This window comes from Protopterus annectens, chromosome 5.part0 (genome assembly GCF_019279795.1).
Source record: "Protopterus annectens isolate FY-2018-M chromosome 5.part0, PAN1.0, whole genome shotgun sequence".
Lineage (NCBI taxonomy): Eukaryota > Metazoa > Chordata > Ceratodontiformes > Protopteridae > Protopterus > Protopterus annectens.
In genome coordinates, this window is record NC_056735.1 from 1,845,989,310 (window position 1) to 1,846,006,566 (window position 17,257).

General features: G+C 43.1%; 1 protein-coding gene across 2 annotated transcripts in view; it reads left to right on the forward strand.

Moving 5' to 3' along the window:
* NEK3 (NIMA related kinase 3) overlaps window positions 1–17,257 on the forward strand; it is a 1,322,970-nt gene that overhangs the window by 1,135,866 nt on the left and 169,847 nt on the right. For both annotated transcript variants that reach the window (XM_044071667.1, XM_044071666.1), the window contains exons 13-14: window positions 15,389–15,565; window positions 15,690–15,809. In XM_044071667.1, coding sequence (XP_043927602.1) covers window positions 15,389–15,565; window positions 15,690–15,809 — 297 coding nt within the window. The remainder of the gene's footprint in view (window positions 1–15,388; window positions 15,566–15,689; window positions 15,810–17,257) is intronic.

Genomic DNA, 17,257 nt, shown 5'->3' on the forward strand with positions numbered 1-17,257 from the left:
TTGGGGATCTGGAGAAAGAGGGAGAAACCAGCCCTGGACTGACTGTGGTCCCTGTGTGCTCTTAAGGGAAGTTACACTTGATGCAGAGAGCTGCATCTGGTAATACTGTGTGTACACCTTGTCATCCTCCCAGCGTACTTCCTCCACTCGTGCCAGCGGTGAGGATTGAGGCTCCTTGATTACTGGTCCAGTGGTGGATCATCACATTTATTGGTGGCATCACCACATTACATATTAGGATTCAGTAGTGTGGATATTGAACTCCTGTAGCCTGTAAACAGTGGTCACTAAAGAAGGTGTTTGTACTCTAAAGCAGCTACACAGCAGACATTCAGACTTTCATATCACAATAGGTTTGTTTATTTTGTGTTAGCTTATTTAGTTAGGGAGAGCAGGCAAGGATGTCAGCAGAGGAGTATGGCAAGCTGACAAGGAGCCATTTCGCTGAGATGTGCCAAGACAAAGCATTAGTGCATGCCAACCTGATTAAAGCAGAAATTATTGCAGCCTTAATCACAGCTGCATCACAGACCAGCAACCAGGAGGAGAACCTCTGGTTTTGGGGATGTACAACTCTCAGAAAATGGGCAGTTCAACCTGTCCACAGAGGACTTAAAAATCCATGTGGAGTTAGAGACTAGAACTGGAGGCCAAATGGTTGGAAATAGAATCAGCAGAAAGACTGTATCATTTAGAGGCTGAAGAAAATGAGAAATTGCGGCATATAGAGGCTGAAGAAAATGAGAGACTGTAGCAGGAGAAACAAATGTAATTAGAAGCAGCAGAGAGACTGAGAGAGCTGGAAGCTGAAGAAAATGAGAGGCAGAGGAAACATGAATAAGAAAGATGTTGACTCTTCGCCAGGGTTATGGAGGTAATGGGGACGGGAGTAACCGAACCCTAGAAGCAATAAAGGACAGCAAATTTCTTCCACAATTTACAGAGGGTGATAATTTTGATAGTGGTTACTCATATGTTTGAAAGGCTATGTAAACCGTGTAATGTTGACCAAAGGCTCTGGGTATTTTTACTCCATGGTAAAGCTGTAATTGCTATTTCTAAATTGTCTGATACTGATTGCTTAAATTATAATACGGTTACAAATTGTTTATTAGTGTTTTAAGTTAATACCTGAAGGTTATAGAAAAAAGTTTTGTGAGCATAGACGCAAGGCAGATGAAAGTGTGTGTGAATATACTGCTGAGTTAAGCACTTATTTTCATAGGTAGGTGAATGGGTGTCAGATCACCACTTTTGTAGGGCTGGCAGACCTTTTGCTGAGGGAACAAGCCCTTAGCACTTTACCTGAGGACATGATAATCTGGGTAGTAGATAGGGAATGCAGGACCGCAGATGAGTTGGGGAAAAATGGAGACCTATACTTAGCAAGCAAGGCATCACTACACAGGCAAGGGATACCCAGTGGTGCTCATGGCTATAAGGGAACCCATGGTGGGCAGCCTAAACCTAAACCACCCCAGCAGAGTCCGCAAGTAGCAGGGGAAGCCACTAGTTCATGTACATGGCCAGGGCCAAGGGTTAAATGTTTTAAATGCAACCATTGGGACCATGTATCATATAGATGTCAACACAGGCAAGGTGGGGAACAAAAGTTGGGAGAGCCAGTAAGTGGGAATGACAGAATGCCAGCAGTAAGTTGTCTGGAGACAACAAGGGTACCGAACTACCACAAGAGGTTATATCCGATCTTAGTAGATAGGAAACAGGCCACCGCTAAGAGAGAGACAGCCTCTGACATAACCATTGTGAAGCCTGCAGTAGTTAAAGAGCAGCACTACTGGTGTGAGCACTCTACTCCAGTCAGAGCTTTAGGAGGGACCCCATTCCAAATACCTTTGGCTAGGGTTCACCTTGACTGGGAGGGTGGAAAAGCAAGCAAGTAAGTGTGCTTGAGGATATCCCTGCAGATGTCCTGATAGGGAATGATTTTGATAATGCAGTATCTTTTGTGCATGCAGTGACATGCAGTCAGGCTTGGAGACAGGCATGTGGGTCTGGTAGCCTGTGTGTGTGTGTGTGTGTGTGTGTGGGGGGGGGGGCAGACAGACTGCAAACTTGAAGCCAGGACTGGTGAAATGACTACTTCAAGGAGGGAGCTATCCTGTAGCAGTGAGACCGAAAGTGAGCTACAAGCTACTTGTGATTACTGATGTTCTTTTGGGAGAGTGACTGCAAGGGCAGAGGTGAGTTAGTAGTACCCAGGCTGAGAGTGAGGCACCACTGTCAGAGGATACCAGACTTCCTCTGGAAGGGGAGCTGGGAAGGGTAACAGAGAGTTGAGACAAGCTCAGCTCTCAGACTTTACATTGCAGGGCTTGAGGGAGGTAGCCAGAGAGGCGCCTGATTCTCAAGGAAAGGGGGAATCTGTATACTAGGACAAAAGGGTTACTGTATAGAGAGTTGGACCCCTGAGGGAGGGCTAGAGGGTGAGAGAATACAGCAGTTGGTAGTGCCCAGAGCCTACTGTTTGGCACTTCTAGCCATAGCCCATGAGATTCCCTTTGCAGGTCATATGGGCAAAAAGCATACCAAGAGATGTGTTATGCAGAATTTTTATTGGCCTGGGATTTCCAGAGATGTAACAGGGTACTGGAGGACCTGTGCGCAGTGCCAAAAGGTAGGCAAGACAGGAGACGAACGAGGTCAAAGCTCCTTTGATGCCTTTGCCTGTGATTGAGGAGCCATTTCAGAGGGTAGCTATGAATATTGTGGGGCCTCTGAATACCACAAGTTCCACAAGGAAAAAGTATATCCTGTTGGTAGTAGATTATGCTACCAGATACCCTGAGGCAGTGGATCTGTCCTCCATCAAGGCAGAAAAGGTGACAAATGCTTTGTTAGAGATTTTCAGCAGAGTAGGTTTCCCAAAAGAAATACTGACAGAGGTGCCAATTTTATGTCAGTCCTGCTGGCTTGTCTGTGGAAGCACTCTGGAGTGAAGCACCTAAAGACCACCCCCAACCATCCCCAGACTAATGGTCTGGTGGAAAGGTTAAACTCTACACTAAAGACCATGCTACAGGTATTTTCAGACTAGTTCAAGAGGGATTGGGACAAATATTTGCCCCATCTGTTTGCTTACAGAGAGGTGCCGGAGGAATCCACAGGTTTTTCACCCTTTGAGTTGCTGTGTAGGCATAGGGTGAGGGTACCTCTAGATTTGATTCGTGATGAGTGGGGTGGTGAGTGTGAATCCCACAAGGAGTCTGTTGTGGCATATGTCCTAAACCTCAGGACAAGGCCCAGGAGAACCTGGCAGAAGCCCAACAGCAGAAAAAGGTATGGAATGACACAAATGCTCGCGCTAGAGAGTATGCTATAGGGCAGCAGGTTATGGTTCTCATTCCTGTCAGACACAGCAAGCTGTAGGAAGCTTGAGAGGAACCCTTCAAAGTGGTAAGGAAGGTCATGGCAGAACTGCTAGGCAGGAGGCAGGGGCACAAATTGTACCATGTTTACATGATGAAACCTTACCATGATAGAGAGGCCATTGTGCTAATTTGCAGAAGGCAGGAAGAGACTGAGTGGGATCTATGGCTACAGGGAGCCAGACAGCAAAATCCCAAATTACTGAGATCTCAACTCTATAGCTGTGCCAGTGGAGAGTCTTATTGGGGATCTGGAGAAAGAGGGTGAAGTCAGCCCTGGACTGACTGTGATCTCTGTGTGCTGTTAAGGGAAATTGCATTTGATGCAGAGAGCTGCATCTGGTAATACTGTGTGTGTACCTTGTCATCCTCCCAGTGTACGTCCCTCACTGGTGCCAGTGGTGAGGATTGAGGCTCCTTGATTACTGGTCCAGTGCTTCATCACATTGTTAATGGACAAATTCAGTTCCAACTTTACCCCAATCTCACCCCTAACCATCTCCCAAGAAATACCTTCAAACATAACCCCTCCAACTATAACTAGGGAGCATTTACTGGCTGTGCTTGCTATAGCAAAGAACACTGCCTCAGTGGGCCCTGATAGAATCCTAGAATGCCTCCTGAACAGTCTAAAATATGACTTATCAGGACTGTTGGATTAACTATTGAACTGTAGCCTTAAAAAGGCTTTATGCCACCAGAATGGAGGACTGTGACTGTCATTTCCCTTCAAAAGGGAAGACCTTCAACAGATAATGGAAACTACAGACTCATTAGTCTGACTAGTCTTATTTGTAAATCCATGGAAATTATCAAAAAGGACATAGGAGACCTCCAGAAACTGGATCCATCCCAGTTTGGCTTTGTCGAAGTAAGGTCAGGCTTAATCAACCTGGTGGACTTTGAAAATGTCACTAAGGTAATGGATGAGGGGAAAGCGGTGTATACTGCCTACCTAGATCTAGCTGTCAAGTATTTGATGCAGTACCCCACTCAACAAACTTACAGGACTAGGCGTAAACCCCTTTATAACATATTGAATAGCTTAGCTGTCTCACACATAGGGCCCAAGAGGTTAGGCTTGGTGAGGCCAGCTCTACAAAGAGGGAAGTCACTAGTGCAATACCTCAGGGCTCTGTGCTGGGCCTGCTCCTCTTTGGCATCTACTTCTCAACTGTTTAAGCCAATGTCAAAGGCCTCTGGCTCACTATGTGTACAGATGATTGCAAACTGGGATCAGTCATTGTATACCCCCAAGATGAGAATACCCTTCATGAAGGTCTAAAACAGACAAAAATGCTTGGTGCCAAAGCTGTGGCTTAAAATTCAGTGCTAAGAAATGCATTGTAGTACCTTTTTGAAAATTGGCCATCCTGGGTAACTATATCATCTGGAAAACATCCCTAAAAGTTGATTTATTAGTCAGGGGTATGGTAACTCATGTAGATAATGACCTAGCCTTTAGCCAACATGTGTCCAAGGTAGTAAGATAATCCTTCTATGTTGCTCAGCTTATAAGTAAGGGCATGGCATCTAGGTCCAGAGAGGTCATCGTACCACTGAACTCATCTCCCATCAGACCGATCATAGAGAATAATAATAAAAGAAAGTCGTATGGAACAAAAGATCATTTGTTGTTAAATAAAGTCATAGTGGAGAACTGTAAAAAGGGTAAGAATATAAGTATGGCATGGATAGACTACAAAAAAGCATTTGAGAGTGTCCTACATTCATGGATAAAAGGGTGCTTAAAAATGTATGATATGTACTCTACACTGTTAAACTGCATCACAGTGACCATGAAACATTGGCAAACCACTTTGCAGTTAAGCCATGATAAAGTACAAATTATTATCTCGGGGATAAACATTCACAGGGAGGTATTCCAGGGTGACTCTTTGTCACCACTGCTCTTTTGCCTTGCCCTTAACCCATTAAGCTGTCTGCTTATCAGATTTAGGTCATGGCTGTAATTTGGCTCCCAGAAAGCAACAAAGCATAAAGACTTGTTTTCTTCTCTTTGTAGATGATTTAAAACTGTATAATTTATCAGATGAGGAACTGAAAGCACAACTGCAAGTAGTCAAAACTTTTCAGATGCTATCACAATGTCATTTGGTCTTGATAAAGGTGCAGAAGCAACCTTTAAAGCAGGAAAGCTGCAGCATCAACAAAACATCAGTTTGGGACAAGAATGTGATACAAAAGAATTTGAGCAAGAGGGAGTATATAAATATATGGGAATTGATGAAGGATCAACAATAAAACATGAACAAATGCAAATAAAGCTCAGTGAGGAATATTTTAGAAGACTTAAATTAATCCTGAAAACAGAGTTGACATCTAGGAACAATGTTCAAGCTATAAACCAATTTGCTCTTCCTATCCTAACTTACAGTTTTGGAATGATTGATTGGCTCCAAAGGTATTGGATAGATTAAAGAAGGAAAGAAGAATGCTTCATGCTCATCGTATGATTTATAAAAATCTGTGCATACCAAGATTATATATTCCCTGTTCCGAAGGAGGTATGGGCCTCCTTGAAATTGATTACATGTATAGAACTACAATCTTGGGACTACATACATATCACCTGACCTCACAAGACCCAAACATAGTGAAAGTTTTGAAACATGAGGAGAATAAATCTAAGATGTCTTCCCTGTTTAGTCTAGCAGAAGAATATTGGCTTCAAGCGGGCAGCAACTGAATGTGCCAAAAAGCAAAAGTAAGAATATAAGGTGAAGGATCAGATGAGAAGAAAAGAAATGTGGAAAATGCATAAATATAGTTGCAAGTATAGAAAACTCCTGGAACAACCTTATGTTGATCAGGATCGAACGCAGGAATGGTTAAGGAGATGCAAATTCAAATTAAAAGATGAAAGGTTAATATTGGCAGCCCAAGATAGTGGACTATGTACACATTGGTTTACAAAGTCCATTGAAAATGTGGGAGAAACAGACAAATGTAGGTTTTGTAAAACAGAACTGGAAGCAGTTGAACACCTTGTGGCTGGTTGTGACATACTAATGGCTGCAGGACTGTATACTGAAAGGCATAATAATGTGACAAGACTGTTGCACTGGGGATTGTGCAAACATTATAATATTGAAGTAGCTGAAAAACACTGGAAACATGAGCCACAAAGCATCATAGAAAATGATGGTCTACATCACATGGGATCGCCCATTACTGACCGTTCAAAAGATAGATGTGAGAAAACCAGATATAGTGGTCCATGAAAAGAAGGCAAAAGTAGCATTGATCATTGAAATCGCAACACCCAGTGACTACAGAATCTTCCACAGAGAGAGAGAGAAACAAAATCATAAAATTTCAGGATTTGCAGGCAGAAACGAGAGGAGTGTGGAAGAAAGACACCCAGACAACTCCAGTAGTTGTAGGAGCAACGGGTCTTTTAAAGAATCTACAATCGTATTTTGTTACCGAAACATGTAACTCCATACGATTTGCAAAAGGAGTCATTACTGAGCACATTGTGGGTGCTGCGAAAAGCACTTCTGGCTAACAAAGATCAAAACAATACTAATTTCATGAACTTTAATCACATGCTTTGACTTGAATGGTGTCCATTCCCATCATGGTATTAGAAACCCAAAAGACTTGGAAAAAGTAAAAAAAAATGCACCTTACCAGACATACTGCAACTGGAATGCCCACAAAGGTTCCCAACAAAAAGATTACAGGGTGTAAACGCAATGTCCTATGCTGATCACCTCAAAATCCTGCCTTTTTACTCAGTATCATATGATTTCTGAGAGGTGATCTTTGCCTGGTGTACAAGGCATCTCTGGACCCTGTTTTAATGAACCTTTGGCATATTCGCAAAACAAACAGCATCACAACTACTAGATTAAAAGACATAAATTTGCTTGCAGCATAAAAAGGACATGTTGGAGAGACAGATGTTTCCTCAGATAATTCCCATTCTCTGGAACAGGCTCTTCATCCATCTGAAGCAGTGTTCTCTATAACCCTATTTAAGTGCAACTTGGACTAACGGATGGATAATCAGAAATCCACCCCTGATCTGGTGCCTGTGTCTCTGATCGACAGAGGCAGTCAGTAAATCACCCCCTATAGAAATCAAATTTTTGAGTTACATTTGGGTTGCACAGCTAGGCTTATAAGAACCCTACTAATTGTTAGTGTCGTTTCCGCCTACGAACCCAAGATGACCGCAGTTGTTCTGACACTATATTTATTCCAAGACTTCTTGCCAGTGGTTGTCATAACAGTCCAGTTAGACAGTAATGTAGTGATGTGCTATGTTAACAGTCAGATTGTACTCATTTATACCAGCTATGCAGGGAAGCTGTAAGGAGGGCTAATCAGTATTGTAATGACTAGTTCATTGGTGAACAAATTCTTCATACTGTCACCTCATGAATGATTTCTCAGTGTGAATGCAGCCAGATGCATATTTCGGAAATGAAGCATACCGGTATATGACCTCTCTGCCTCTTCAACCAATGCCACGTGCCAAAATTACTTTTCTCCATTTCCTTCACCGTGGGATTGCAGTATGAATGCTCTGTTACATCACTGAATAAGGGAAGTACTTCCTATTACCCTTAAAGGCAGAGAAGCCCAAGCAAAGATAATCCTAATGGTACCGTACAGGCCAACATAGTTATGTTGTTTGACTTCTCTGTCTACACCTGCTAGATAAACCCTGCTGGTTGACAGCAGGGAAACCCCTACTCTCTCACCCATCAAGAAGAGGCTTCATAACCTCAAAACATTGTGCTTGATGGTGGGTCTCCTCCACATCCAGTGATAGCTAGAGACTGGTTTCACTGATAAGGGAGAGGATGTTCTTGTTATCAGAAGCCATCCACCAGGAGAACTTACAAAGAGATAAATTCAGGCACATTTTTCCCTCTGGTCCATCCAGCACAAACTGGAACCTTAGGTTTTCCAGGCACTATTGTATTTGATAAAGCTCTATGACTTGGACATGAGCTGTTCTTCCATAAAGTTACACATGAAATCAATAAATAGCTAATTTGCTGGTCACAGTGACCAGTGCCTAGCATCATAGAAAGTTTCCGTAGCTGTTCTTGTGGGCACTTTTAAGTTGAGACCTCCACTCAGCAACTCAATCCCATATGGGGACACCTACTTTATACTAAAGAAGCTGACACATTTACTCTTCAAGCACACATTCTCAGCTTCTTTAAACTTTCTGTCTTGGAAAACACATCTGGTGGCCATCACATCAAACAGAAAAGTGGGAGAATTGCACAGTGTCAGTTAAGTCATAATATCTTAGAACAATGTGACTTTGACTTCATCTCTTTGCCACTTGAGTTCAACCTTAACCAGCCTTTGAAGATTCTGGATTTTGTTCCAGAAATAACCTTAACAAAAGAGTGCTGCTGTTATATTATGTGGATGTCCACAGGCAACTTAAATAATAACTGAATAGGGCTAAGGAAATGCACAAAATCAGAGCAGTATTTTTCATCCTTGCTAAGAGGACAAGAAAATGATTGAGAGAGACTTCTTGATGGCTGCCATATTGTACTGATTTTTGTTACACTTACCATACAAGACAATGCTGTATTGTTTCTAGACCTTACTCCAGCTGGGCAGTGGACATTTCTGCAGACTTTTTCCAGAATGCCAGCACAGTTGACTGTGCATTTGCCATGTTGACCTCTTTAAGTACCTTTTCAAAACAATATCAGCTAGACTTCACTTCCTGAGCTGCATCCAGATGTTCATCGTGTTTCACTGTTGCAGTCATGACTGTAGGGTTCTCCCCTGCCTGCAGGCAGTCCTCGGTTGGCCAGAATCCCAAAGTCTGGGTCCGGCGTCGGCTGCTCAGCCATGCTCCCTGACGTCAGAGCGCCAGGAGTACAAAGCTGACAGCCGACGCCATGTTCTCCAGTCTTTCTTGCCGTGCGGTGATAGCAGTTCGCATTTGCCGGTCGGCTGACTCCTGACAATTTTTTCTAAACGTACTTCAGTCCGAAGACTTTCTTCTCCTACTCAAAGCTAAGTACCCCATTGGGGAAACTTTTTTCTTGCTCCAGTCCGATGTCAGAAAAAGTTAATAATTGTATTTCATGTGGGAAGCAAATACCTCATAAGGATTTTCATTCTTATTTTATTCCTTGCTTATGCCCTGACCACGACGTAGCTAGTTGTCGGTTTTGTGCTAGATTCAATCAAGATACGATTAAACAAAGGTTCGATTTTGCATTTCATTACTTCGGTAGGCGTTTTAATTACAAAATGTCGTCGGATTCGGTTCCAGCTACCGGAATTCACAAACGACGCAAGGATAAAGACAGGCCTCCGAGGTCCAAATCGGATGATATTGTACAAGCAGAGCCAGCTTCAGGTTCGGCCGTCGTCAGTGAGGCGCTTTTGCAGCCCCTGTCGTCAGCCATTTCGGAACCGATGGCCGAAACGGACTTCCACGAGGAGCCAACTAGGCCTTTGAATATTTCTGTTGCAGGACCTTCGGACAATGCTCCTTCGGATGGGTCCGGAGCCGCTGTGCAGGTACCGGCTTCCGAAGGGGTTTTCAGGCCTACTCAGCTTCTAATAAAGGCAAAGCCAAAGACAAAGGCAAAGACTCCTTCCAAATCAAAGACTACAGCCCAGGCCTCTTCTGATCCGGCACCCAAGTCTCAGAAACAGTTACTTAAGATGGCGGAGGACTTGCTTACTATGATTAGGGGTTCACATCCCCCTCCAGATAAAAGGCCAAGGCAGGAAGTGTATTATGACTCCTCTGATCAGGCTTCTGTTTCTTCAGTTTCTTCTTCTGACCAGGAATATTCTTTCCCTCCTTATGAGGATTCTGATGCTGAGGAATCCATTCCTTCAGCTTCTCCCCCTGAGGATTTTTCTTTTCGGGAAACTTTACATGAAATGAGGGAACATTTTCACTGGGAAGGACAGGAGTACTCGGAATCTAAGAAAAGACTTAGGGATTTTCTTCTTCTTCCCCAGCATAGACCTCTGGCTATCCCTCCTATTTTGGATATTGTGGATGATGCTTTTTCGGAGGCTAACTTAACTCCACACTCTTTTCCTCCAGCTCCTGTTAAGCCTGATAGATATTATAGGGTTCCTGATTCCCACCAGTTTTTATACAAGAATCCTAATGCTGATCCTGAAACCATTTCTCAGGGTCCTAAGGGGGTTAAGGCCGCTACTGCTAAAAAACACATTCCCACTGAGAAGGATTCCAGATCTTTAGAAAGATGGGGCAAAAAATGTAGCTACTTTATCTATTAGGGCTTTAAACTGTCAATTTCATATGCTGAAATACCAGCAATTTCATATGTCTGTTTTGAAACAAAAGCTTACTTCCATTTCTGCCTGTGCAGATGATAAGGAATTACATGACTTAATGCATGCCACTGAACAAGTTGGGAAGCATGGTTTACACTGTGGATTTGATGCCTTGGAGGTTTCTTGTAGGGCTGCTGCCTCTGGAACAGTCATGCTTGGTTAAAGGAACAAAACTTGCCAGATCAAGTAAAAGCTAAGTTATTGGATGCTCCTGCTGAGCATAATGTTTTGTTTGGACCTAAAGCTGAAGAGGTGATAAAGAAGATGGAGGACAAGGCAAAATCCATGCAAACGGTTAAATATTTCTTACAAGTACAGCCACCCAGATTTAGTAGGAACTGACCTACAAAAAATTGGTCCTTTCCCAATTCAGACAGGCCTTAGAGGGGTAGATACAGACGCTCCCGAGGAAGGCCTCAAACGCAAGCCTCTTATAGACCAAGACAGTGGACTGCTTCCACCCCTAGGGGAGGAGAGGACAGGTCTCAAGCTCATAGAAAACAGGCTCAATGACTCCCTTTGTTGGGCTGCAGGAACTTCTTGCCTGGAAGCCCCTCTCGGGGGAAAACTTTCTCTTTTTCACCTAAATTGGACTCTTATAACCCAAGACAAGTGGGTTCTGGATGTGGTTTCAAGAGGTTACAAATTCCATTTTCATACCCTACCAAGACCAAGCGGGATGGCCTGATCTTCCAAAACATCAATGGTTAGAGACCTTAAACCAGGTGGAGGCTCTCTTGGCTATGAAAGCCATAGAACTGGTTCCACTTTCGGAGATGGGACAAGGTTTTTACTCAAGGCTTTTTCTAGTCCCCAGAAAGCAAAATTCATGGAGACCCATTTTGGATCTGTCAGTCTTGAACACTTTTCTCGAGATACCAAAATTCAAGATGCTTACTCTTCAGCAGCTACTTCCAATGCTGACCAAAAATGCATGGATGGTAACTTTGGATTTAAAGGAGGCATATTTACACATTGCCATCAGGCAGGAATGCAGAAATTACCTCAGGTTCAAGGCCGGATCGAGGCACTATCAATTCTCTGCGCTGCCCTTTGGATTGTCTACTGCACCCAGGGTCTTCACCAAATGCCTGGCTCCAGTAGTAGCTTATTGCAGACTCAAGGGAATTCAAATTTACCCTTATCTGGACGATTGTCTAATTCAGGCAGACAGCAAGGATGTCTTACTCGAGCATCTAGAATTTGTTCAGAATCTTCTCAAGTTCCTGGGATTCACTGTAAACATAAAAAAGTCAAATTTGACACCCTCACAACAGATAACTTTTCTGGGTGCTCTTCTAAACACAACAACCCAGATGGCATTTCTGACATCCGAAAAACAATTACAGCTGGCTTCAACTTTCAAAACCTTGGCAACTTTAACTCCGCTATCTGCAAGGAAATTCCTGCAGGCTTTGGGTTACATGGCCTCCTGCTTCCTTCTCGTACCATATGCAAGACTACATATGAGGAAAATACAGTGGTACCTAAAAAGTGTATGGTCTCAGCATTGCCACAGTTTAGACATACAGATCACCGTCCTACCTTGTCTTCAAAAGGAATTCCTTTGGTGGTCCAAGGCATGTACTCTAAACATAGGAAAACCCTTCAGTCTGCCTCCAGCCACTCAGATACTAACCACGGACACTTCAGATTATGCATGGGGAGCCCATTTTCAGGGCAACTGTCTGCAGGGCCTTTGGACAAAGGATCAGAAGCTCCTGCATATCAATTTAAAGGAAATGTTAGCCGTTCAGAACGCTCTATTGGCTTTCAGGAATCTTCTACAACCAGGACAGCTACTGATACGGACAGACAACACCACCGTTTTGTGGTACATAAACAAGCAAGGAGGATCTCATTCCTATCCCCTTTGCAGACTAGCCATGAATCTATGGAACACAGCTCTAGCTTGCAAACTGGACCTTCAAGCTCAGTTTTTACCAGGGAAGCAAAACTTCCTGGCAGACAGTCTGAGCAGAAACCTGTCGGATCCACACGAATGGATGCTGGACACCGAAATATTCAGGATGATTACAGCAGTCTGGGGATGTCCTCACATTAGACCTCTTTGCATCCTACCTCAATCATCAACTACAGATTTTTTGCACCAGGACATTCCACGAACTAACTTGGAAAGTGGATGCACTATCATTCAGTTGGAGAAACCTCTCGGGGTATGCCTTCCCGCCTCTACCTCTTCTTCCATGGGTGTTATTAAAGATCAAATGGGACAAGCCCAAGATGATAATTTTGCTGGCCCCAAATTGGCCTCGACAGTTTTGGTACCCAACACTGAAAAACCTTTGTCTGGAGCCCCCTTGGGTATTACCACAGACTCCGAACCTTCTGTCCCGGCACCAGGGTCAGGTTCTGCACTCCCATGTCAAAACTCTCAGCCTGGTGGCCTGGTTAATCCAGGGTCTTTGATTCATTCTCTCTTACCCAAGCAGGTTATGGATGTCATTTTAGAAGCCAGACGTCCTAGCACTAGAAAATCTTATGCAGGAAAATGGAAAAATTTTGCTCCTGGATGCAGGCTCAGGATTCAGATCCTCTTATTCCTAACATTCCTCTGATTTTACTTTACCTGACAGACCTCTTACATAAGGGTCTCTCTTTCTCTTCCATAAAGATCCATGCTTCTGCTATTTCTGCTCATTATAATACAGACCCTCCTATCTTTTCCCATCAGCTCATGCGACAGTTTCTCAGAGGAGCTAAGAACTTAAGGCCTCCTAGATCTCCTCCCATTCCTGCTTGGGATCTCAACTATGTTTTGGAAAAACTCACCTTACCTCCTTTTGAGCCTGCTGCCACTTCTGACATCAAGTTTTTATCCTGGAAGACAGCCATCCTGTTAGCTCTGACCTCTGTCAGGAGAGTTTCGGAGTTGCAAGCTCTCATGGCTGTGGAACCTTATATTATTTTTCATCAAGACAGGGTGTCTTTAAGGACTAATCCTACTTTCATGCCTAAGGTGGTTTCCAAATTGGCTTTAAATCAAACTATTCACTTGACAACTTTTTCCCCAGTCCTCAAAATAAGGGGGAAAGGATCTTGCATTCCTTGGATGTACACAGCCAACTACGTTTTTACTTGGACAGAACCAAGGACATCAGGAAATCAGAGCAATTGTTTGTTTCTTATGCTTCAAGTTCCCAAGGTAAAGCCATTTCAAAACAGACCATTTCTAAATGGATTGCTCATGGAATCAGATTTTGCTATTCACACCATGGAAAGCAAATCCCAGGGAGTATAAGGACTCACTCTACCAGAGCTGCTGCCACTTCAGCTGCCTTCCTCAGGGGAGTTCCTACCAAAGACATTTTGGAAGCTGCAACTTGGGAGTTCAGTGCATACTTTTTCCAAGCACTACAATCTACCTCTCTACTCTAACTCTAGGGCAGGCTTTGCTTCTGCTGTCTTGCAGGGCCTTTTAGCTGCCCCCTCTACTTTATGACCACCTCCCTTTTATTCTGCTTTGGGATTCAACCCTACAGTCATGACTTCAACAGTGAAACACGATGAACATAGTACAGTTGTGTAGACTTACCATAAATGTAGATGTTCAAGTGTCTTCACTGTTGCAGTCTGGGTTACCCTCCCTCCTGTCCCCTCTTATTTTTTCTTTTGTGTGGTTCCCTTCTTCACCCTTCTTTTGAGGTGTATTTGCAAAGGGTATGGGATCTTACTCATTTTGGAACACCTGACATCTGGGGCAAGAAAAACTGGAGAACATGGCGTCGGCTGTCAGCTTTGTACTCCTGGTGCTCTGACGTCAGGGAGCATGGCTGAGCAGCCGACGCCGGACCCAGACTTTGGGATTCTGGCCGACCGAGGACTGCCTGCCGGCAGGGGAGAACCCTACAGTCATGACTGCAACAGTGAAGACACTCGAACATCTACATTTATGGTAAGTGTACACAACTGTACTTTTCTGGCATTGGTAATGAAGTTTATGGCTAGCTAGTGGCTCTGTTCTGACAGTTACAATTGGATGTGATGAATAGGTGTTGTCTTTTTTCAGATTTGACAGTTGTGGATGTTTGTCATGACAGATCTTTTAGAAAAGGTCCATCTGGCAAATCCATCCTTAACACCATCTCCAGCCTTGTTACAAGTACTTGTGTTTCTGGAATGCATCGTTTCCTATCTTTTGGAACTGGAACTTTGACTAGGTTCAGAACAGGAGGTATATGGGAAATACAGAGGCACTGTGGGTATGAGGGAAAGTACTATCACTCTGGGAAGGTTTTTACTGACTCGGCTACTTCAACGCTGTCAGCCCAGGTCCTGACAGTTGCATCTAACTGACTTCATTTTGCAGAGTTATTACAGTAAGTACTCATAACTTACTTTTGCCCTATCATATCCGTCTGAAAGCTGTGCTGTTGAATACCTAGCACTGCAATCTACACTTAAGAATTTTATTCTTATGTATTCTATTTTTCCTAAATACATTTTATCACAGGGAAACATGAGACTGAATATGTTGTTTTAAGTTGTACTGTGACCGTTTTAATATCCTAATTTCATATATTAGTTTTATTGGTGTAAAACAGAAATATTTATTTTTAAATGCAGTCATTTCAAATTCTGATTTTACTACAGCTATTGTATTTGTAGTGTACTAAAACTAAACAATGTTATTTTTTTAGTTAGTCCGTCAGATAACTGGGTGTTTACCTCAGCAGAAGATGACCTTCAGGGTCCTAACAGACGTCATTGGCTAAAGGATCCCTCAAACACTGTTCTAAATGCTCTGGACAAGGCGACTCTACTTTCTGTCTCTAGAACAACTGAAGAGGACAAAAGCACTGAAGCCAAGGACCAAAGCATGTAGCAGCTAACTATAAGAGTTTTACATTAATTTTGATTTACAGGTACACTGTTGAATACATTTTATAACTGTTTTTCTTTCTCTGGCCATCGCCAATCTAATCTATGACGTGTAAATAGGTGCTCATGAAGGAAAGGCACGGAAACAGTGGGTTAAAGAACCACCAGAAACACTGATGAACATCCTGATGAATGCAGATCTTTCATTGGCATTCAAAACATACACAATATTTAAAAAAGGCAAGTAAACAACTAACCTACCAAAACAGATGGGCCTATGAAATAATTAATGTACTGTCCAGCATTGAATTGAGGCAGAGTGTTCACTTTGCATCTAATACAGTTTTCCATTTATTTGCTGCTGAGGTGAATCATTTATTATCATTTTACCAGGATCAGGGAGCCCAAGAATAGATTATTTTAGTTTTTTTTGTATATCATTAGGAAGGGATAAAGAGCTTGATTAATAGCATGGGGGAAATGTTTCCATGTTTGATGATGGTGACTTAATTTTTTCAAACATCTTTATTAAACATAATATTTTAAAAAATTACATATGTTTGTGCAGAGGAGTAGCAAAGAAAGCAGATTGTAATAATGTCTCATTTGTTATTTTCTTGCAATATACATGTATGTTTTCTTTTTAACAATTTTCATTCACTCCAGCATCACATAAACTGCTCAAATGTGAGAGTGTTCGATCTCGCCGTTTGTTCTTACACATGGGTTCGGAGCCGATCCTCGGCTCCGTGTCGGCCGCCTGCAAGCTCTGCATCGAGAAGAAGCTTGAGATCACCTAATACCCACAATCCCTCTCTGCCTTTACCTCAGATCTAGTTTGCCGCTGCAGCGTTCGAATCACTGGGTCGAGCTCGAGCACCTAAGATAAGATTAAGAATTTATTCTTGTATTTTTCTTGGTACTTTTATCATATAAAGTTGTTTAGTGATATATTGTGTGTGTGTGGTAAGGTTGAGGGATACTCGGTTCCGTTAAGTTTGTTTAAACTTATTTAGAGTTCTCTTCGGGGCCTACCACCCCTTACTTGGATTTGACAACCGGATTGACTACATTACTGGATTTGACAATTTCACCGGACTTGACTACTTTACTGGATTTGACTTTTCCCTTTTTCATTAGTGACATGTCTGAGAAGGCTAAATCGGGGTTTAAGCGTTGCCAATGTGGGCAAAAGATGTCAGTAACTGACAATCCTAGTTCCTGCGTCTACTGTCTTGGCCCTCTCCATCTGCAAGAAGACTGCTCTATTTGTCATTCTTTCAGTGGGAGGGTCATGACAGATAGGCGCAGGAAACTAATGGATAGAGGTTTGTTAAAACCTTCCTTTCAAGAGGCTCTGGATGCTTCTGACCAGGCATCCAAATCCTCGAAGGAATCGAAGACGTCGGAGCCCAAGTCATCGGCTCCGAGCTCTTCAGCTAAAGTTAGATCACCGGTTCCACAGACTTCGGGGCCGAGTGTTCAACTGTTGTCAGTTTCCGAGCCTCGAGTCTTGGAACCGGTGATGGAGCTCCCTCCCCCGACACTGTTGAGGTCGGCTCCGTCTTCGATTCCTTCGACCCGTTCTTCCAAGCCCCTCTCCGACACCGATGTGGACCGGGTGGTGCAGAAATTATTGGAACATACGGCCCTATCCAAACTTATCTCGGTTTCCACCCAATTGGTGT